Genomic DNA, 21,889 nt, shown 5'->3' on the forward strand with positions numbered 1-21,889 from the left:
AAATACTCACATCGCGAGTGGCTTTTTCTTCCGCGACCTATTGAAGAATCCTCACGTCATACATGCATTCTACCGTATTCCTCTGTTGCCTTTAAGATTCGCCAATCCATACTACAAAATTGGCATGTGTTACAAACCAATGCAATTTTTCATGCACCCCCACGAATCACTTTTTCTCGTGCCATGAACTTAAAAAACTTTTTTGTGAAATCGGACAGCTCTATGATGTCATATATATCACATACGTCATCAGGCTCACACAAGCCTTGTAACACTTGCTCTGTGTGCCCGTCTTCTATGGTGATTTTAGATCAAATTACTGTACCCTCTGGCTACAAAATATTTTTGCGACACCATACCACTTGGCATTTACTATGGTTATATATTTAATACAATGTCCTTGTTCCCTCATTTATATTGGCAAAACAAAACGCCTATTGAAGACGAGGATGATAGAACATCGCAGCAATATTAGAACCGCCAGAGTTAATGAACCTTTAGTTTCCCATTGTACAGAGATGGGACACACTTTTGATGATTTACGGTTTTGCGCCATCGAACATATCCCTGCACATTGGCGTGGAGGTAATCGGGAACGTATTTTGTTGCAATCTGAACAGCGGTGGATTTATCGTCTTAAAACTGTTCATCCATCAGGATTAAATACTGAGCTGGACTTACATGTTTTCTTAGGTTGAATTTTAGATTGTCTTCTAATTCATGATTACTGACAGATGGATTAACACCGATTCATGATTGATGGCTGACATCACCAAAAATCACGATCATCTGACAGATGTTTTAAATTCATGATTGATGGCTGACATCATTTAAAGGGACGCTAGCCTCGGTTCGGGTTCCTCCATTTGTTTTCTTCTGAGATGGTTGAGACGTCTGGTCCCGTCTAAAATGGTAGCCGTGGTGTCATGAGATAAGTATTGATTTCACCTCTTATTTCATATAATGTGCAATTCTTCTTTACTTATTCTCTTTTTAGATACGTGGCTCTACAATTGAAGTGTTTCTATACGCCCCTGAGGAAGCTTACCCAGCGAAACACCGGCCCGTGTAGGGCTCTCTTATCAATAGTATATGAAAGAGTCATTTATTTATCAATAATGGAGGACATTTTTAATTAATTGAAAAAAGAAAAGAAAAAAAGTTTGTTGCATTAAAATTATGATGAAGGTGAATGATAGATAAGACCGGTTAGTGTCTGCTTGAGAGTGACACATAACGTCAAGGCTTGCTGACACCTACTTAGGCCAACTTTTGAATTTGCATTTCGGTTCCACATTTTTTGTGATAGACTTCAATTACCCCAATATAGACTGGGTAAATGTATCATCGGGTCACGCTAGAGAGATAACGTTCCTGGATGGAATAAATGATAGCTTTATGGAGCAATTGGTTCAGGAACCGACGCGAGAGGGAGCAATTTTAGATCTAATTCTCAGTGGAGCACAGGACTTGGTGAGAGAGGTAACGGTGGTGGGGCCGCTTGGCAATAGTGATCATAATATGATCAAATTTGATTTAATGACTGGAAAAGGAACAGTGTGCAAATCCAAGGCTCTCGTGCTAAACTTTCAAAAGGAAAACTTTGATAAAATGAGAAAAATTGTTAGAAAAAAACTGAAAGGAGCAGCTACAAAAGTAAAAAATGTCCAAGAGGCGTGGTCATTGTTAAAAAATACCATTCTAGAAGCACAGTCCAGATGTATTCCACACATTAAGAAAGGTGGAAAGAAGGCAAAACGATTACCGGCATGGTTAAAAGGGGAGGTGAAAGAAGCTATTTTAGCCAAAAGATCTTCATTCAAAAATTGGAAGAAGGATCCAACAGAAGAAAATAGGATAAAGCATAAACATTGGCAAGTTAAATGTAAGACATTGATAAGACAGGCTAAGAGAGAATTTGAAAAGAAGAAGCCTGTGAGGGAGTCAGTTGGACCGTTAGATGATTGAGGGGTTAAAGGGGCACTTAGAGAAGATAAGGCCATCGCGGAAAGATTAAATGATTTCTTTGCTTCGGTGTTTACTGAAGAGGATGTTGGGGAGGTACCCGTAATGGAGAAGGTTTTCATGGGTAATGATTCAGATGGACTGAATCAAATCACGGTGAACCTAGAAGATGTGTTAGGCCTGATTGACAAACTGAAGAGTAGTAAATCACCTGGACCGGATGGTATACACCCCAGAGTTCTGAAGGAACTAAAAAATGAAATTTCAGACCTATTAGTAAAAATTTGTAACTTATCATTAAAATCATCCATTGTACCTGAAGACTGGAGGATAGCAAATGTAACCCCAATATTTAAAAAGGGCTCCAGGGGCGATCCGGGAAACTACAGACCGGTTAGCCTGACTTCAGTGCCAGGAAAAATAGTGGAAAGTGTTCTAAACATCAAAATCACAGAACATATAGAAAGACATGGTTTAATGGAACAAAGTCAGCATGGCTTTACCCAAGGCAAGTCTTGCCTCACAAATCTGCTTCACTTTTTTGAAGGAGTTAATAAACATGTGGATAAAGGTGAACCGGTAGATATAGTATACTTGGATTTTCAGAAGGCGTTTGACAAAGTTCCTCATGAGAGGCTTCTAGGAAAAGTAAAAAGTCATGGGATAGGTGGCGATGTCCTTTCGTGGATTGCAAACTGGCTAAAAGACAGGAAACAGAGAGTAGGATTGAATGGGCAATTTTCTCAGTGGAAGGGAGTGGACAGTGGAGTGCCTCAGGGATCTGTATTGGGACCCTTACTATTCAATATATTTATAAATGATCTGGAAAGAAATACGACGAGTGAGATAATCAAATTTGCAGATGACACAAAATTGTTCAGAGTAGTTAAATCACAAGCAGATTGTGATAAATTGCAGGAAGACCTTGTGAGACTGGAAAATTGGGCATCCAAATGGCAGATGAAATTTAATGTGGATAAGTGCAAGGTGATGCATATAGGGAAAAATAACCCATGCTATAATTACACAATGTTGGGTTCCACATTAGGTGCTACAACCCAAGAAAGAGATCTAGGTGTCATAGTGGATAACACATTGAAATCGTCGGTTCAGTGTGCTGCGGCAGTCAAAAAAGCAAACAGAATGTTGGGAATTATTAGAAAAGGAATGATGAATAAAACGGAAAATGTCATAATGCCTCTGTATCGCTCCATGGTGAGACCGCACCTTGAATACTGTGTACAATTCTGGTCGCCGCATCTCAAAAAAGATATAATTGCGATGGAGAAGGTACAGAGAAGGGCTACCAAAATGATAAGGGGAATGGAACAACTCCCCTATGAGGAAAGACTAAAGAGGTTAGGACTTTTCAGCTTGGAGAAGAGACGATTGAGGGGGGATATGATAGAGGTGTTTAAAATCATGAGAGGTCTAGAACGGATAGATGTGAATCGGTTATTTACTCTTTCGGATAGTAGAAAGACTAGGGGACACTCCATGAAGTTAGCATGGGGCACATTTAAAACTAATCGGAGAAAGTTCTTTTTTACTCAACGCACAATTAAACTCTGGAATTTGTTGCCAGAGAATGTGGTTCGTGCAGTTAGTATAGCTGTGTTTAAAAAAGGATTGGATAAGTTCTTGGAGGAGAAGTCCATTACCTGCTATTAAGTTCACTTAGAGAATAGCCACTGCCATTAGCAATGGTTACATGGAATAGACTTAGTTTTTGGGTACTTGCCAGGTTCTTATGACCTGGATTGGCCAAGGTTGGAAACAGGATGCTGGGCTTGATGGACCCTTGGTCTGACCCAGTATGGCATTTTCTTATGTTCTTATGTTCTTATAGTGGGGTCTTTCGCATAGGCAGTGGAAATCTTTGGATCGTTTTATTTCTTGCAGCTGTGTGACTGTGTGTCAAAGGCCCAAGTGGTTTTCCAAGATTGTATAATTGTCTTCAGTTGTTTAAAACGTAACAGATTAAATATAAAAATTATAGTTCCTGTCCCCCCACCATCTTTGGAATCTGTGATGCACAACAGGATTAAAAATGAGAAGTGAAACCTCTCTCTCTTTAAACGTCACTTTTTGTAACAATAAAAAGCATTACAAAACACACATGCTCAAAAAGACAGACGGATCCTTAAAAAGATGTGCACGAAATCAGAATCTTATTTAAAGAGCGAAGCTCCTTATTTATTTATTTAAAAAAAACTTCTTACCCGACCTTCTAAGGTTCAGGGCAGGGTATAGTAAAAACTCCTTACTGATAGACGTAGAGCGGTTTTAAAGGCAAGAAATAACATTGCGTGGTGTGCTGGTGCCCTCTAGTGGAAAATGCTTCATAGTACTTTAGGAAGATCCAGTGATATCACTGGTCTACATTTGAAAAAAAGGTTTTCTGCTGACCTAATTATTTTTGCTGATTTTACCCAAATGAAAGGAGCTGATTCCAAATATGAAGTCAAAAAAATATGCAATACGTCAAATTCTTTTCACAAATGAGAAATGTTTGATTAAAGATTATAAAGTCGAATACCAAGGGTAATAAGAAGTCCTGAAGAAGCGATAGCACGTAATATATTTGTTTCATGCAAAAAAAACGAGTCTATCGTCGTGTACATTTTAATTGCTAGGGAGAAATTCTCTCTCCAGTGGTTTTGGGGCTCTCGCCACACCACTGGAACTCCGAAGCTGAGACTTTTTCTCTGACCTTTAGGCCACTGTCTCAGGTTTTTAACACATGTCCTGCACACTTTATGTGGTGCTCAAGGTTTGTCCTGGTCTCCCATTTTAACCTTGAAATATGCATGATAAGCTTTTCATACTAAGTCAGATATATTTGTCCTTTCTTTGGGTGTTGTAAAACAACCACAAATGTAACAGAATATATCAGGATCATTCCGGCACCGTCCGCGAACTATTCGAGTGTTGGATGACATTTTCAACAAAAAACAGATTTAACAGAGCTAAATCTGCTGCGACTTCTAAGCCTCTTGAACGACTGAATGCTGCCGTCGGTTTTCACGCTGCTTATATAGCCATAAAATGCCGACGTCGGCAGTTTTAAACTCCTTAATAAGCAGTCTTCCTATTGGTTATACTGATTGAGTATTCAGCATGTCTTTCTGCTCATTAATTATCTTTTTGCGTATTTGGCATATCTAAATAATAATGTTACTTTATTGCTATAAGAGTTTATGAGTAGACAGCGTTTTGCGGAAAAACCGGACGTGACTGGAGGAAACGGATGTGATTTTTGGATTCAGCACACTAAAATACATAAAGATCACATGTTATCTTGTTGTCAGCAAAATTGATGTAGGGCAGTGATCTGACCAAATGCTCACAGTTAATTCATATACTAAGCTTGAAACCTTTATTATGAGGGAGGGGAACGACACAACCAGGAGCTCACTACTGAAACACTGGAGATTCAATTCCTGGCTGATACTCTTCTATAACCTGGAGCAGCTGGAGTTGCTGCAGAAGCCCAGTCATCATGCAATGGCAGTACCCGCTGACCGGACTTAGGTGCATGGCGCCTGATCATCACTATGATTAGGCTAATAGAATTGGGAGGGGGGGGGGTGGGGGGAGAAGCCCCAGGCAGTTGGGAATGAAAGTTCATAGGGTCCATAGTCCCCCCTCCCCCAACAAAAAGAAAAATAAACCTTTATTCTGTGTGATAAGTTGTGTGATAGAAGTTAAGCACAAATACACTGCTAGGTTTCGCTAAAGGGGAAAAAAAAACAAAAAACAGCAGTCCTCTGTATCAGAGTCAATATATAGGCAAAGGCCTCTGGTAACCTCACTCCTCAAACATAACATGCCTCCTATCCAGCTCAAATCAGAAGCAGAAATGCAATATAATTTCTACTTTTTATTATTTTAAATCTTGTATAAAGTAGTTAAGTTTACTGGAAAAAGAAAAAGATGTGCTTTCTTCTTCACTATAGATATATATATATACACACATACACACTAATATTAAAGTCAGGTGGATACAGGAAAGAAAACACACACAAGAGCATTCAGCTACAAAGTTTTGGCATCTAGGCAGATGATAGCGCTATCCAGAGTGGCTTCACCGTCTTCCTAAAAATGAATTCTAGAGCATCCCCTGAGGCAGAAGAGATCCAAGCGTCCCCACCCTACCCTACGCATCCATAGCTGAGCTGGAAATCATTCGGCACAACAAGTACTTTAACTGATTGGCTCTGGATGCTTTCCACTGCTGTTTCTCCGCAGCAAACAGGCGAGGAGTAGAGAGAGAAAGAGATCTCTGGTCCCTGACAGACAGATCCTTCAGCCTTAGGCTGCTGCTGCTGCTTCGTTATCCAGAGGATGGATTCATCAGCCACAGGGAAGCCACCCTCGCTCCATCATCCGCCACCGCTCAGGCTGCGGGTGCCCAAGTTAGCTTCGACTACTCATTCAGCATTTTTTTTTTTAGGAGGAATCGAAATCACTCTTGATCAGAAGCTTAGCGAAGGTTAGAGCACAGGTGCTGGCTCGCTCGCTCGCCCGCCCTCGGAGGTGGTGCTTTCCTTGGAACGCCTCCCCAATATTCTTTCCGGAAAGATGAACAGCTCGCAAAAATCTTCAGGAGAGCGGAACCAGCACGTGAAGCAGAAGACAGGAGCCGTCGGCTCCACCCCGCCACCAGTGCCGATCCAAGCTCAGACGCTTTCATGCGCGTCCCCTAGATTTGGTAATACCGGTGCAAAGAAAGTTACTGCAGCTTGGAATCTGTATACCGTTTGGGATTTTGCCAGGTACTTATGGCCTGGATTGGCCACTGTTGGAAAGAGGATACAGGGCTTGATGGACCCTCGGTCTGACCCAGTGTGGCAAGTTCTGATGTTCTGGAGCCGTCCAAAATGTCCCAAGTACTTTCCTCTGCTGTTGAAATGTCCTGGAGTCCCGCGGGGATGGAAGACTCTGTGTGAAAACGGACTACTGCTAAAATATAATGTCCGACACACAGTGTGAGGAATGACTTTAAATGTTGCTGTCTCACAGGCCGATACAGTACAGTGCGCTCCGGTGGAGCGCATTGTTAACCCGTGATTGGATGCACGTTTTCGACACGCTATTACCCCTTACAGAATAAGGGGTAAAGCTAGCGCGTCGAAAATGCGCTAGCTTTACCCCTTATTCAGTAAGTACCCCTTATCCAACCCCCCCAAACCTAATAGCGCCCGCAACATGCAAATGCATGTCGATGGCCCTATTAGGTATTCCCGCGCGATACAGAAAGTAAAATGTGCAGCCAAGCCGCACGTTTTATTTTCAGAAATTAGCCCCTACCCAAAGGTAGGGGCTAATTTCTCCGGGCACCGGGAAAGTGCACAGAAAAGCAGTAAAAACTGCTTTTCTGTGCACCCTCCGACTTAATATCATGGCGATATTAAGTCAGAGGCCCCCAAAGTTAAAAAAAAGTAAAAAATAAAAAAAAATAAAAAATTTAAAATGGGCCTGCGGCTCTCGGGTTGAAAACCGGACGCTCAATTTTGCCGGCGTCCAGTTTCCAAACCCGTGGCTGTCAGCGGGCTCGAGAACCGACGCCGGCAAAATTGAGCGTCAGCTGTCAAAGCCGCAGCTCCTGTCCAAAAAGAGGCGCTAGGGACGCTAGTGCGTCCCTAGCGCCTCTTTTTGCCGTGGACCCTAATTTAAATAAATTAATTTACTGTATCGCTCGCCCGCTCTCCCGCGAGTTTTACTGTATCGGCCCATCAGTTATTAAGCCAGATACTAAAACTATTTTTAAAATGACTTTTAATCATCACTAACCTTCTGCAGCTGCTAAAGAGAGAACTGACAGCTTGTGCTAACTTTTCCCTTTTGTCCTATAAAACTACCGGCTTCTTTTGCCCAGAATAGGCCTAAGGAACGGTTATGGGCCTCTTCCTGGCAGAGCATAAGTGAAAAGCGTGAGGTTAGAATTAACCACCCCCCCCCCTCCCCCCATGAACCCCCTCCTGAACTCTGTGGCCGAACATTTACACAAACCTCTCCTTTACACTGAAACCACAAATCTCAGGAGATTCTCACTGGCCTTTCCCTGACAGAGGACCATGGTGGATGGCATAAAGATAACCCCCCCAATTTCTGCTTCTGTGCAGACATCTTACAAATAAGATAATGTAGTCACGTCCTGTAGAAATAAATACCTGCCAAAAACTGATAAGCGCCAGGGGCTGGAGGCAAGGGGCTCTTGGTAGCTGCAAAGAAAGATAACTGGAAGGGTGGAACAAGAGCCGAGGTGCTTATCAGTATGGTAAGAAGAGGGAAGATAAACGGTGAAGTGAAAATGGAGCTTCTGTTAGGAAAAGGGTATAAAATACCTTGTGGGATTCTGTAAGGGGTGGGCCTACTCTTCCAGGACACCCAGGCTTGCAAGCTGGCTCTCCAATAAAGATCTTTTAAGGTGCGTTCACTGACTCTTTGGGGACGATGCGATATAAATCAGGGAAAGCGGGCGCTGAAAAGACAGCGCCCGCTTTCCCGACGCGAAGCGCTGGGGTCGCTTGTGCGACCTTAGCGCCCTCCTTGCTAACGCGACCCCCCCCCCCCCCGCCGCCGTGGCTGCCGGTTACGAAGAACGACGCCGAGTTTACCGGCGGTCTGCCGAATTTTTTTTGGTTTTTTTTTTTATTTAATTAAACAAGCCCACCCTTGACCCCCTGCGTATCCCAGTTTTCCTACGGCCTTCCCCCCCCCCCTCCCCGCTCATGCCTCTGTCACCCCTTTGGGTCTCCCATAGATCTTGAATCCCTCCCTGGTAGATTTTAAAAAATTTTTGCCGCCACAGATCTTGAAACGCTATTTCTGTTTAACTTTGTACCGCTGTGGTTCTTAAATTTCGATAGGCCTGTTCGTTCCAACTCCCCGTTTTATACTCCCTTGTTATCTGTAACTTTGTTTTCATTTTGTTACCCTCGCTCCATGTAAACCACGAACGTTGGTAAAGAAAAAACCTAAATAAAATAAATAAATACAGAAAAGCTTTTTTTTTCCTGCTTTTCTGTACTTCTTTTACTTGCGCTCAGCTATTAACGCTTGCTCCAGACGCACATTTATCTTTTTGCACGCGGAGTGAATGAGTAATAGCCTCATTCACGTGCATTTGCGTGTGATGAGGGCGATCACATTCACGCGGGCCGATACAGAAAAAAGTGCGGGAGAGCCGGCGAGCACCCACTCTCCCGACGCGCGCACAGGCCAGTGTCCAGGGCGCGCCATTCAGTATCGGCCCGCATGCAAATGAGGACCTGCGGTAAAAGGAGGCGCTGGGGACACTAACGCGTCCCCAGCGCCTCCTTTTTGACAGAAGCGGCGGCTGTCAGCGGGTTTGACAGCCGACGCTCAATTTTGCCGGCGTCGGTTCTCGAACCTGCTGACAGCCACGGGTTGGGAAAACGGACGCTGGCAAAATTGAGCATCTGTCTTCCAACCCGCGGGCAGATTTTTAATTTTTTTTTTATTTTTGGGGCCTCCGACTTAATATCACTATGATATTATGTCAGAGGGTGTACAGAAAAGCAGATTTTTCTGCTTTTCTGTACACTTTCCGGTGCTGGCCAAAATTAAGGCTGGTGTTAATTTCTGAAAGTAAAATGTGCGGCTTTGCCGCACATTTGCTTTCTGTATCGCGCAGGAATGACTAATAGCGCCCGCAACATGCATTTGCATGTTGCGGGCGCTATTAGTCTCGGGGGGAGGGGGGGGGGGGGGGTTGGCCGCACGTTTTCGACACGCTGTTTTTACCCCTTACTGTATAAGGGGTAAAGCTAGCGTGTCGAAAACATGCAGCCAAATGCAGGCTAACAGTGCGCTCCACCGGAGCGCACTTTACTGTATCGGCCCGACTCAGCGTCCAACACGGGTTAAATAGGCGCTAATCCCTCTATTGCTTTAGGGGGTGGATTAGCGCCTATTTAACCGGCATAGGAGTGCGGGTTATGCTGCGCGCCCTGTATTGCATCGGCCCCCTTTGTGTGTTCACTAACTGATCATTCCCAGAGAGGAATTTGTTTGTTTCTTACAGTAAATTATGTGGAACATACAACGTCTGCTCTTAGGTACCACAGCCCTTTATTGGACAAGTTCAATATCCTATGCACAATTACAAACCAAAGAATACATAGAAGTGCGCCAGTATTCCAGGGGGTGAAGGAGCCAGTCCTGTCAGCTCCTGACACTTACGCGCCTACCTTTGACACCGAGTTGTCGGAGTCCGCACAGACAGTTTCTCGCAGGTGGCTATAGAGCCCTGCCAGGGTAGCCCGCTGGCGACCCCCGCGAGCCGAGCGCTGCCGTGCCGAGCCGGGCTGCAGCGGCTCCCGCTGTCCCGGGCTCACGCCGCTACAGGGGCTGCTGCCACTGCGGGCTCCGGAGGCCTCCATGACCAGAGGTGCCCGAGCACTCGGTTAGGAGAAAAAAAAAAGGTGAGGACTCCCCGGCCGAGCAGCTGCAGGATGGAGAGGGGAGGGGGGGGGGAGGGAGGGAGCAGCGGGCTCCCGCGTGCGCTCCACACCTGCACCTGGCACAGCTGCCGAGCCCGCCAGGCAACAGCCGGCGTCCCGAGCAGCCATTGGCTGCGAGGCTCGGCCAATCACCGGCGGAGGAGCGGCGGATACAATTTTTAGCCCGGCGAGACCGGCTCCTCCAGCAGCAGCGACGTTCGGCCGTCTGCAGGGGGCGGAGCCCAGGGCGTGTGGGAGGAGAGAGAGGAGTGGGGGGCGGAGCTGGGAGCGTGAGGGTGGGGCAGGGGTAGAAACCGCACCGGGAGGCGATCGCCCTTCGCTCTCTCACCTCCTGGGGTCTCAGAGGCATCCCACGTGCTTCTCGTAATGTTCACCCTTCCTCCATAGAGAGTCGCATCCCCCAACCAACCTGTTCCATGTTGATATTTACATTTTCTAGGGAGATGTTTTTGTATTTTTAAGCTTACCGTGAATGTACCGAATTATGATGATGCTGGTGCTGTTGCTGTCATTCAGGCGTTTCAAACTTGTGGTAATTCAACCCCCTTTTTGTGTCTGTTGCTCTGTGTACAGTTCCAGTATTCTGTTTGCACACGCAGCTTTCTATACAAAAGATTCTGCTTTACTCGTTAGGAGATCCAAAGAAATTCCGGTTCACTTGTAATAACAGATACGTTCTGGACTTGATTAGATATTGAGCACTCCGTTTATCCTACACAAAGTTTGAATATGCATAGTATGACCTGGGTTTTGTTGGCCTAACTTTTAGGCTTTGAATACCTAAAAGCAGCACTTGACTGCTAGCACAAAAGATGTTCTTACATTTCAAAAATCTAGGACCGTATATATATCTTTGTTCCCAGGTCAGGTGGAAATAAAGAACAGGGAAGGGAATGATTATTGTGATACTGAAATTATTTCACATCGCCCAGATTAGATTTCTGGCAGTAGTGGAGGCAATCCTGGGCAGAATTTAAAACCTCCCCTTACCTTGCTGGATGACATGAGTGAAGAACTCTGGAAAATTATCGTTTCTTAAGGATATAAATTGTGCCATGCTGGGTCAGATCAGTCGTCCATTGAGCTCAGCATCCTGTCTCCCACCGTGGCCAGTCCAATCACCTGGAAACACTCACCAGATCCTACCGGGAAGATCCATTCCCTGCTGCTCATTTCCAGAACTGGGTCTACCAGGGCATTTCTCAATCCAAAATAACACAAAAGGTCCTGCATAGATCTTCTTTTTGCTCTTGTTATCTGTACTCCCACCCCCTGCCCCTGTTTAATGTATTTTCCACCTTCAGTTAGATGTGAACCGGTATGATGTAACCACTAATACCGGTATAGAAAAGCTGTTAAATAAATAATAAATAGAGTTTTATTCATGTTATTATCTAAGTTGTTATCTAAGTTGATCTTAGTTGTTTCTAAATATAATATATATACTGTATTATAGTTCTGTTCATTATTTCATATTTGATATGTTCCATGTAAACCGCCTACCCGGCGATAGTTATCTCTGTTAAATGTGAACCGGAGTGATATGTATTGTATACAGGAACTTCCGGTATATAAAAACCAATAAATAAATAAATAAATAAATTATTCTACAGAGCACACATGAACTGTCTTGGCTCCCCTCCCCCAAGCACATCAATATGTTCTACTTCTCCCTGGCTGATAAATTTTAAAAAAAACCCTCCCATGCATCCCCTAAACCACCACACTCTCCAAGATCCCCTTCCATCCTTCCCCCACTTACAGTCATGTGCCTCCAGGTCCTAATGGGGCAAGAATGATCTCCAGTCACTCGTGCCTTGCTGCCACCATAATGCAAAATGGCATAAAAACATAAGAACTTGCTCTACTGGGTCAGACCGAGGGTCCTTCAAGCCCAGTATCCTGTTTCCAACAGTGACCAATCCAGGCTACAAGAACCAGGCAAGTACCCAACCATTAAACAGATCCCATGCAACTAACAGGTCGATACAGTAACGTGCAGTTAAAGATTGCCCGTCTGTAACGTGCTGGGAGCGCACAATACAGACGAGTAAGGCCATCCAGCGATACAGTCTCCAGTTTCACGCGTCCTTAGCGCTTCCTAAAATAGACTCATAACCCTTTCCGCACCCAGCATGTAAATGAACGAAAAAGCTGTATAATGAAGGAATTAGCTATTCCCCTCCGATACTGTAACGGGCGCTGATACTATCTCCTCAGTAACCCGCTGTTTTGCCGCGGCCTTAACGTGTTAGTTTACCGCCTCCCCCTAGTAGGAGTTAGTGTACTGTAAAAAACATTGCTTACCCGCCCTGGTCCCGTCCGGTCTCCGGTGTAGCCCCAGTCCAGTCTCCTGCAGCCCGTCCGGTCCCCTCCTCCCGAAGCAACAAAAAACGAAAAAGTAGCAAGGCTCGGGCCTGCTACGGCAGTCCCTTCTCCCTTCCTCCCGATTTCGCACGGCCATTCATCCAGGCAGAGGGAACCGGTGGCGAAAACGGCCCACGGTTCCCTCTGCCTGGATGAATGCACGACCACCCGGCTCTCTCTGCCTGAATTAATACGCGCCTGTGAGACCCGGCATTCACCGGCAGTGAATGCGCGCCTGCCGGTGGGGGTTGCCGGAGGCCGCTTTCGCCGCCGGCTCCCTCCGCCTGAATTAATGCGCGCCTGTGCGACCCGGCCTCGTTTGAACACGCGCCCACCCGCCCCCCCGGATTCCGCTGCCGCGCCCCGCCCAATCGAACACGCGCCTACCCGCCCGCGGCCTCGATCGAACACCCGGCTCCCGCCGCCGGCCGCCTGGACCCACGCCGCTGCCTGGATGACCGCATGAAAGTGACAGGTATTTAAAAAAAAATTTTTTTAACACTCAGGTTTTTACATATTTTTGGTTTTTTTTTTTTTTACACTTCCTGGTGCCTGTCATTTCAAATGTCATTTGAAATGACAGGCACCAGCGCACCCAGGTTACTGTATAGGCGCTGTATTAAGCGCCTATACAGTAAAATGGGTTGCGCGGGCATAACCCTTCCCTATCGCTTCACAGCCGCGGCATGCATTTGCATGCGATTAGAAGAGAGTATCGGGGACTAAGTGAAGAGAACTGTGCGTGCGGGGAGGAAGGGTGCGCCTGACACTGCCGCGCTGTTTCTACCGCGGCCATACTGTATCGACCTGTATGTCAGCAATAAGCAGTGGTAATTCCCTAAGTCAACTTGATTTAAGAGCAGTTTATGGACTTCTCTTCCAGGAACTTTTCCAAACCTTTTTGAAATCCAGTTATGCTGTCTGCCTTAACCACATCTTCTGGCAATGAATTTCAGAGTTTAATTGTGCGTTGAGTGAAAAAGAAATTTCTCCAATTTGTTTTAAATGTGCTATTTGCTAACTTCTTGGAGTGCCCTCTAATCTTTGTATTATTTGAAAGAGTAAATAACCAATTCACATTTACCTGTTCAAGTCCTTTCATTATTGTTGCGTTTGGTGGTCTGCAGGCTGCTCCCATGAACCGCCGCACTCATCTTCCCGGCTAGGTCGTCCCCAATGGCTCCCAACGCACGCAACACCGCCGGCTCTCCTCGCAGTGGGATGCCACTCTCCAATGTGGTGAGATGTCGCCAGTCCACCACGCAGCAGGACACTACCAGCCCCAAACTGCCATGCTCCTCCTTAGGCGTACCTGCGCCTGACATCACTATACTTAAAGGGCCTGAGGCAGGAAAAGCCCCGTGGCACCTCCTGATGATCTGACACGCCTAGCCCTATAAAGGGCTGTCTCTGTGTTTCTCTCACTGCCTCAGCAACAGGTCCAGCTACCATGAGTAGTGCACGTTGTTTCCTAAGCATATTCCAGTCTTCCGTTTCAGACCCTTCCAGTCCTCATCTTCAGCCTGTTCCAGTCTGTGTCTCCAGCTTGCTCTCGCCTTGCTGCCTACCTCAGCCCTATCCATTCCTCTTCCTTCTCGGATGGATACCTGGTTTGACCTCTGCTTGAACTCTGGATACATCTGACTGATGCCTGCCTACGACCTTTGCCTGGCCTTGGACTCCGCTCCAGTCATCATCATCTCCTACGTCCTGCTGGCCTCAGCACCCAAAGGGTGAACCCGAGGGGAACATGGGCTGCTACAGGTGAAGGTCCTGTTTGGTCTCTGCTTCGCCTGGATCCGCCTGCTCACAGTGAGAACCTGCAGGTAGAGACAAACTTGCCTCAGCTCAAGGGTCCACAGACACAGCAATTATTTCATAGACCTGTGTCATATCCCCACTCAGCCGCCTGTACTCCAAGCTGAGCAGCCCTAACCTCTTTAGCCTTTCCTCATAGGGGAGCTGTTCCATCCCCTTTATCATTTTGGTTGCCCTTCTCTGTACCTTCTCCATTGCAACTATATCTTTTTTGAGATACGGCGACCAGAATTGTACACAGTATTCAAGGTGCGGTCTCACCATGGAGCGATACAGAGGCATTATGACATTTTCCGTTTTATTCACCATTCCCTTTCTAATAATTCCTAACATTACTGTCCACTATGACACCTAAATCGTTTTCCTGGGTGGTAGCTCCTAATATGGAACCTAACATCCTGTACTACAGCATGGATTATCTTTCCCTATATGCATCACCTTGCACTTGTCCACATTAAATTTCATCTGCCATTTGGATGCCCAATCTTCCAGTCGCACAAGGTCCTCCTGCAATTTATCATAATCCTCTTGTGATTTAACTACTCTGATCACCTCACTCATTTCCCTTTCCAGATCATTTATAAATATATTAAAAAGCACTGGTCCAACTGCAGATCCCTGAGGTACTCCAGTTTACCTTTTTTCACTGTGAAAACAGACCATTTAATCCCACTCTCTGTTTCCTGTCTTTAACCAGCTTGCAATCCACAAAAGGACATCGACTCCTATCCCATGACTTTTTAGTTTTCTTAGAAGTCTCTCATGAGGGACTTTGTTGAATGCCTTCTGAAAATCCAAATACACTACATCTACCGGTTCACCTTTATCCCCATCAACAACTCCATCTCTGATGCCCTAAAGCACTGGGAAAGCTGCTTGACTGCCATTAATTCCCTGCTCACAAACCTCCATCTTGCCCTCAACACAAATAAAACTGAACTCCTGGTTATCTCCTCCCAAGCCCCCCTCCCCCCCTTAACTATCAATCTGAAGCCCAACCCTCCTACAACACAACCAGTGGTAAGGGACCTAGGGGTCCTCCTTGATCATCAACTAAACATGAAAAACTATGTAAACTCCATCCTCAGAGCAGGCTTCTTCAAACTCAATGTACTCAAAAAGCTCAGACCATTACATATACAACCAAGACTTTCGCACAGTGACCCAGGCCACCATAATCTCCAAACTCGACTACTGTAACGCACTCCTCCTCGGGCTCCCCTACTCCACAATAAAACCCCTACAAATACTACAAAACGCCACAGCAAGACTTATTGCAAATTCCCATAAACATGAACACATCACCCCTATCCTCAGAGACCTCCATTGGCTTCCCATCCCCTCCCGCATTCACTACAAGACATTAACCATAGTACACAGATCTATTCACACCCACAACTCTAAATGGCTTGACATTCCTTTCAACTCTCCCCAGTCCACTCGACCCACTAGAACTGCCAACAAAGGCACCCTACTTGTACCCTCGCTAAAAATATCACATCTTTCCTCCACACGCGACCGTGCCTTCTCAATTGCTGGTCCCACACTCTGGAACTCCCTGCCGCCCATCCTACGTCTTGAACCATGCACGATCAAATTCAAAAAGCACCTAAAAACCTGGTTATTTAAACGCGCTTATCCAGAATAGATCCAAATGAACGTATCATGAATAGATCTTCCCCTGTCAGCCCAAAAGCCCCTCACAATGTGTTGCAGTCTGGGAAGCTGCAGTCCAGGTGTGAACCCTTGAACCGAACTACCCTGATGTAGAGTAGCTCGGGAGGCGGAGCCACAGGCACAGATCTTCACCCGGGAACCAGGAACCCCCCAGGAGGAGCCCGTAGGGTCCTAGAACCTTGGGACTTAGGAGCACAGTAACAGTCTCTATAGAAAGAAGGCCTGGGCAAGGAGTAAACCACAGAGTCCAGTAAACAGTGAGCTGGAAGGCCCGGTGTGAGCCGGGCAGTAGAAGACCAGATAGAGTCTCTAGCTTGCTGTGAATAGAAACAGTCTGTGAGCAGGCCCGGGGTCTGTAGTGTGCAGTGAAGCGGAGCAGAGAGAATCCGGAGCAGAGTCTGTAGCGTATAGTAGACTGTAGCAAGCTGAAGGCAGGACTGGAGTCTGTAGCGGGCAACAGAGCTGGAACGGATGGTGAGTAGGAACGGAGACGAACCCCAGACAGGCTGGCGGCAAGCAGAAGCGGAGTCGGGCACAGGCTGAGGTCAGTGGCAGGCGGCAGGCAGAAGCGGAGTCGGGCACAGGCTGAGGTCAGTGGCAGGCGGCAGGCAGAAGCAGAGTCGGGCACACGCTGAGGTCAGTGGCAGGCGGCAGGCAGAAGCGGAGTCGGGCACACGCTGAGGTCAGTGGCAGGCGGCAGGCAGAAGCGGAGTCGGGCACAGGCTGAGGTCAGTGGCAGGCGGCAGGCAGAAGCGGAGTCGGGCACACGCTGAGGTCAGTGGCAGGCGGCAGGCAGAAGCGGAGTCGGGCACACGCTGAGGTCAGTGGCAGGCGGCAGGCAGAAGCGGAGTCAGGACAAGCTGAGGTCAACCGGAACGTAGAACAGCAGAAGCGCAACTAAGAACTACTAACAGTAGCGACCCTCGTTGCAAGGCAATGAGAAGGCAGGCGAACGCCGGTTAAATCAGGCTTGGGGCATGGCGTCGTTAACCCAAGCGGGGCCAGACCTCCGGTGGCCGTGCGTCCATAATGCGCGTCCTTGCGCGCGCGCGTGGCAGCAGAGCGCTGATCTGGCAATGGCGGACCCCCTGAAGGCCTAGCGGGGCCGCGGGAGCGGCGTTTCCACCACTGGAGGTGAGCACAAAGCAGAGCAGATAGAGGGGAAGCGGTGGAGACCGCAACACAATGTGACCATTACATGCCTTATGTTAAGGTTTCTTTTTTGCTTTTGTTTATCTATATTTTTCCACACTGCATCTTGTTGATCCCCCTCCCAGTTTCTCTTCCCTGTTAATATGTATTTTCCAAGCTTAAAATGTTTTGAATGTAAACCGGTATGATGTCCCCCACTAATACCGGTATATAAATAAAATAAATTAAATAAATATTAACCCCTTCAAAAAAATGTAGCAGTTTTGTGAGGCAAGACTTCCCTTGAGTAAATCCATGCTGGCTGTGTTCCATTAAACCATGTCTTTCTATATGCTCTGTGATTTTGACCTTTAGAATAGTTTCCACTATTTTTCCCAGCACTGAAGTCAGACTCACTGGTCTATAGTTTCCCGAATCACCCCTGGAGCATTTTTTAAATATCAAGAGTTACTTTGGCCATCCTCCAGCCTTCAGGTCCAATGAACGATTTTAATGATAGGTTACAAATTACTAATAAGAGATCTCAAATTTCAGTTTTGAATTCTTTCAGAACCCTGGGGTATATATACCATCCGGTCTAGGTGATTTGCTACTCTTCAGTTTCTCAATCTGGCCAGGTTCACTGTGATTTGGTTCAGTTCATCTGAATAGTCACCCTTGAAAACCATCTCTGGAATGGGTATCTCCCTAACATCCTCAAAGAAATTGTTTAGTCTTTCCACAATGGTCTTATCTTCCCTAAGTGCCCCTTTAACCTCTCAATCATCTAACGTTCCAACCAATTCCCTTGCAGGCTTTCTGCTTCAGATATATATATTTTTTTAATTTTAAATGAGTTTTTGACTTTACAGCCAACTTCTTTCAAATTCTTGGCCTGCCTTATCAATGTTTTAAATGTAACTTGCCAATGCCATGCATTCGTAGTAACTCCTAATGTGGCTATACCTTTATAGAATCTGTAGCTTTGCCTCCGAAGCTCAGGATGGCAACCTTGGTACATTTTAAATACTTTATTTTAGTTCTGGTCCTTCTTTCTGGTACCTGTCTACTGCCTTTTGCCACATTTTCCCGTTTCACAAAAACTTTAGAGGTACAGTGCGGCTTAATTCTGGGGTGACTGGCAGGAGAGGGGGTGCTATTGTCCGTCATATTAATAGTTAAGTATTTCTGCGGTATGAAACAAAGCAGTCACGCAGCCTCACGAGTCTTGTGATTTTCACACTTTAAGCTCTGATTGCTTATTGTTCTTCCTTGGCATCAAGCCCAGCCCTCTGACCATTTCCTGACTGATACATCCGCCAGCTTCCATGCACAGGGAACTGCAAACCACAACAGCTTTGCTGATTTCTCAAAACAGTGTCCTTTTAGAAAAATATGTTTTATTGCCAGCTTTCTCTTTTGCCCTGATGTTAGCTGCTGCTACTGGACAAGAGACCAGAGATGATCATTTACCTCTCCCACCCCCCTTCAAGCTGCTTTTCTGAACATCGGTCAGCTGGACACGAGAGCCCGCAGCAGACAGCCTGTGCTTCCCCGGGCTCCAGAGGATGTGAGCATGCATCCATTCTGTCACATCTCTTACAGGCTTCCCACTACCAAAATCCATGCATGTAACATTAGCAATAAAGTCAGGGAGAAATGCTGAATGAAATATGCAAACAGGGGCAGGACACAGGGCCCGAATCTCTTCCAGCCAAGAGAGGAGGTTATTCGGCAGGGGGCTTACTCCTGTGTGCACTAAATCCCTGGAGCCCTCCTGCCGCCAGCCTAACGGGCACGCTCGGCAGAATGCACAGTTTAACCCTACCGCGGGGCGCGTGTTTTCTGTGCGCAGACCTTACTGCCGATGCTGCCAGGAACTCTGCGCACAAAAAAAAAAGTGGATGCACAAGAATTGTCTGTACAGGTTAGCGCCCTCCCATGCAAATCTCACACTAACGATGCATTAACCATTGCCCCAGGAGCAGAGAAGCGCGCCGGCTTAACTCGTGTTTTCTCAGGTTTCCGGCGCTAACTTCTAGGGAGAGCTGCAGTAAAGTTTCCAGGGCCAATGTTAATCTGTGCTCAGAAGCTGGAGTTCCAGTGCCGTGACCCGTACTCTGAATTTTATGCAGAGAAAATATGATTCATGTGCACAAAGGTGCTTTCTGCGCTGAGCTCAGATTTTTGTGTGCACTATAAATCATATTTTATGCGCACTAAGTTTTTTTCTTCTCACACATTCCAGGGGGTGTGCACATTTTCACTCCCAATGCATCAGCATACCATTAGCTTACTGCATGCGTCGGGAGTTAGAAACATCTTTTAGCACATGCGTTAAAAAAGCGTGCACCGAATTTCAGCACAGCTTTAACGCTCGGCTTACTACTTCGGCCCCACAGTGAAAGAGGAACAGAAGTGTGAGCCTAGGGAAGCACGCACACACAAAGCGGCTGCCAATCGCACACCACAGAACATCCGGCAACCTACGCCAAAAGTGTTCCAGTCTGGGAAGCGGGGAACCAATGTCACGGAAGGTCGGAATGTCAACAATGCAACACTGTAGCATATTTTGAGAGTGTCAACAATTAAAAAAAAAAAGGAAAAGATTCATTCATCTTCATTGGTTTATTATTACAGAACAAGTTCAGCATTATACGCAACAGCGAATGCAAACCTATCCAGATTTAAAATATATGGTGTAACGCAAATCCCAAGGAGAACTAGAAGAGCAAGTGGGAAAAGAGGCATTGGAGAAGCAGACGGATGGCATCAATAATAAAAAGAAAAACTCTTCATCTTTTGGGGGAAATAAGTTGTCATTCATTTTTATTTGGATTTATTACCCACCTTTGTGAATTAGAAATCTAGTAAAAGAAGGGGTGCACAACAAAGAACAGCGGCACACAATCTGAGACCAGCAGCAGCTTAACAACAGAATAAGGTGCACATTAAAGATTACTAAATAAATCAACAGTAATGACTAAACTCTGACCTTGCTAACGCTTGGGGTCCTGCGAGCTGCCACACTCACCCCCCATCGTGGCCCGGCGCTGCCAGAGTCCTCCTGTTGCGGCAGAACGCCACCATCGCAGGCAGAAAACGCTGCTCTGCATGTGCTTCCCAAGGCAATCAACTAGGTTATTCTGGGTCTGCCCTGGTTCATGTTGCACCAACCCTACAGCTTGCCAGATGGAGCCCTCACTGCCATAAGCAAGTCTCACCCAGGGTTTGCCTATCTTGCAATTCACCCGGACAGTCACCCCCGGCTTACCTGGCCTGCCACTGCAGTACATGGAATATGTCAATGTATTTAGTAAACAGCGGGCGGAGGTCCTACACCCCCACTGCTCCTATGACTGGGCTATTGATTTGGTGCCAGGGACGGTACCACCCAGGAGCAGGGTCTACCCGCTTTCTGCATCGGAAACCGAAGCTTTGTCCTAGTACATCAAAGAAAACCTGGACCAAGAATTCATTTGCTCCTCTTCCTCACCTGCAGGGCCTGGATTATTTTTCACAGGGAAGAAGGATGGGTCATTATGTGCCTGCATTGATTATCGTGGCTTTAACTCTTATTACCAAAAAGAATTGCTGTCAAAGAGCAAACTCTTTGATATCCAAACTCTATGATTGCCTTCGTATCGCACAAATATTTACCAAGCTGGACCTTCGGGGGGAGCATACAATCTGATCAGAATCCGAGAGGGCAATGAATGGAAGACTGCCTCTAATACCCATGACAGGCACTGTGAATATTTTATTTATTTTTATTTATTTAACAGTTTTTTATACCGACCTTCATAGTAAATAACCATATCGGACCGGTTTACATTTAACAAGGGTATAACTGGAGTAACAATTCAAGTAAACGAAAGATAACAATAGGTAGGAATAGGTCAAAAGTTACAATCAACAGGGAAAGGGAACTTGGAAGCTTGCAACAAGCTGGAAAGAAGATAAGGCAGGAAATAAATATAAAGTGTTACCATAGAGCGTACGGGTTAAAAGCTTAAAAGGTGCTTTAACCTGGAAGTGTCAGAGTCCATTGTTCGTGAGTATAAATGCCAGACCGGGTTAGAGTGAAGGACAACTAGTGATTGTCTGGTGGATCGGTGAAGGCTTGGTGAAAGAGCCAGGTTTTAAGTCTTTTTCTGAAAGTTAAAAGGCATGGCTCCAATCTGAGATTTGATGGGATGCTATTCCAGATAGATGGGCCCGCTATCGAAAAAGCTCTGTCTTTGGTCGTAGAGAGGCGTGAGGCTTTAGTGGGGGGATATTTCAGAGTGCCTTTGTGAATATCTCTAGTTGGTCTGTTAGAGGAGTGGAGTTTGAATGGGATTTCCAGGTCGAGTTGAAGTTGATGATGGATGGTTTTGTGAATTAAGGTGATTGATTTGTATAGAATTCTGAAATTCACTGGTAACCAATGTAGGTTC

The 21,889-nt window shown here is 46.1% G+C and overlaps 1 protein-coding gene across 1 annotated transcript in view; it reads right to left on the minus strand.

The window, feature by feature from the left end:
* STRA8 (stimulated by retinoic acid 8) overlaps positions 1-10,587 on the minus strand; it is a 50,659-nt gene extending 40,072 nt beyond the window's left edge. The window contains exon 1 of the mRNA XM_029597237.1: positions 10,185-10,587. Within this exon, the coding sequence (XP_029453097.1) occupies positions 10,185-10,376 (192 nt within the window). The 5' untranslated portion in view covers positions 10,377-10,587. The remainder of the gene's footprint in view (positions 1-10,184) is intronic.
* Between the last annotated feature and the right edge of the window lie 11,302 nt (positions 10,588-21,889).

The sequence above is a fragment of the Rhinatrema bivittatum genome, chromosome 4, assembly GCF_901001135.1.
Source record: "Rhinatrema bivittatum chromosome 4, aRhiBiv1.1, whole genome shotgun sequence".
Lineage (NCBI taxonomy): Eukaryota > Metazoa > Chordata > Amphibia > Gymnophiona > Rhinatrematidae > Rhinatrema > Rhinatrema bivittatum.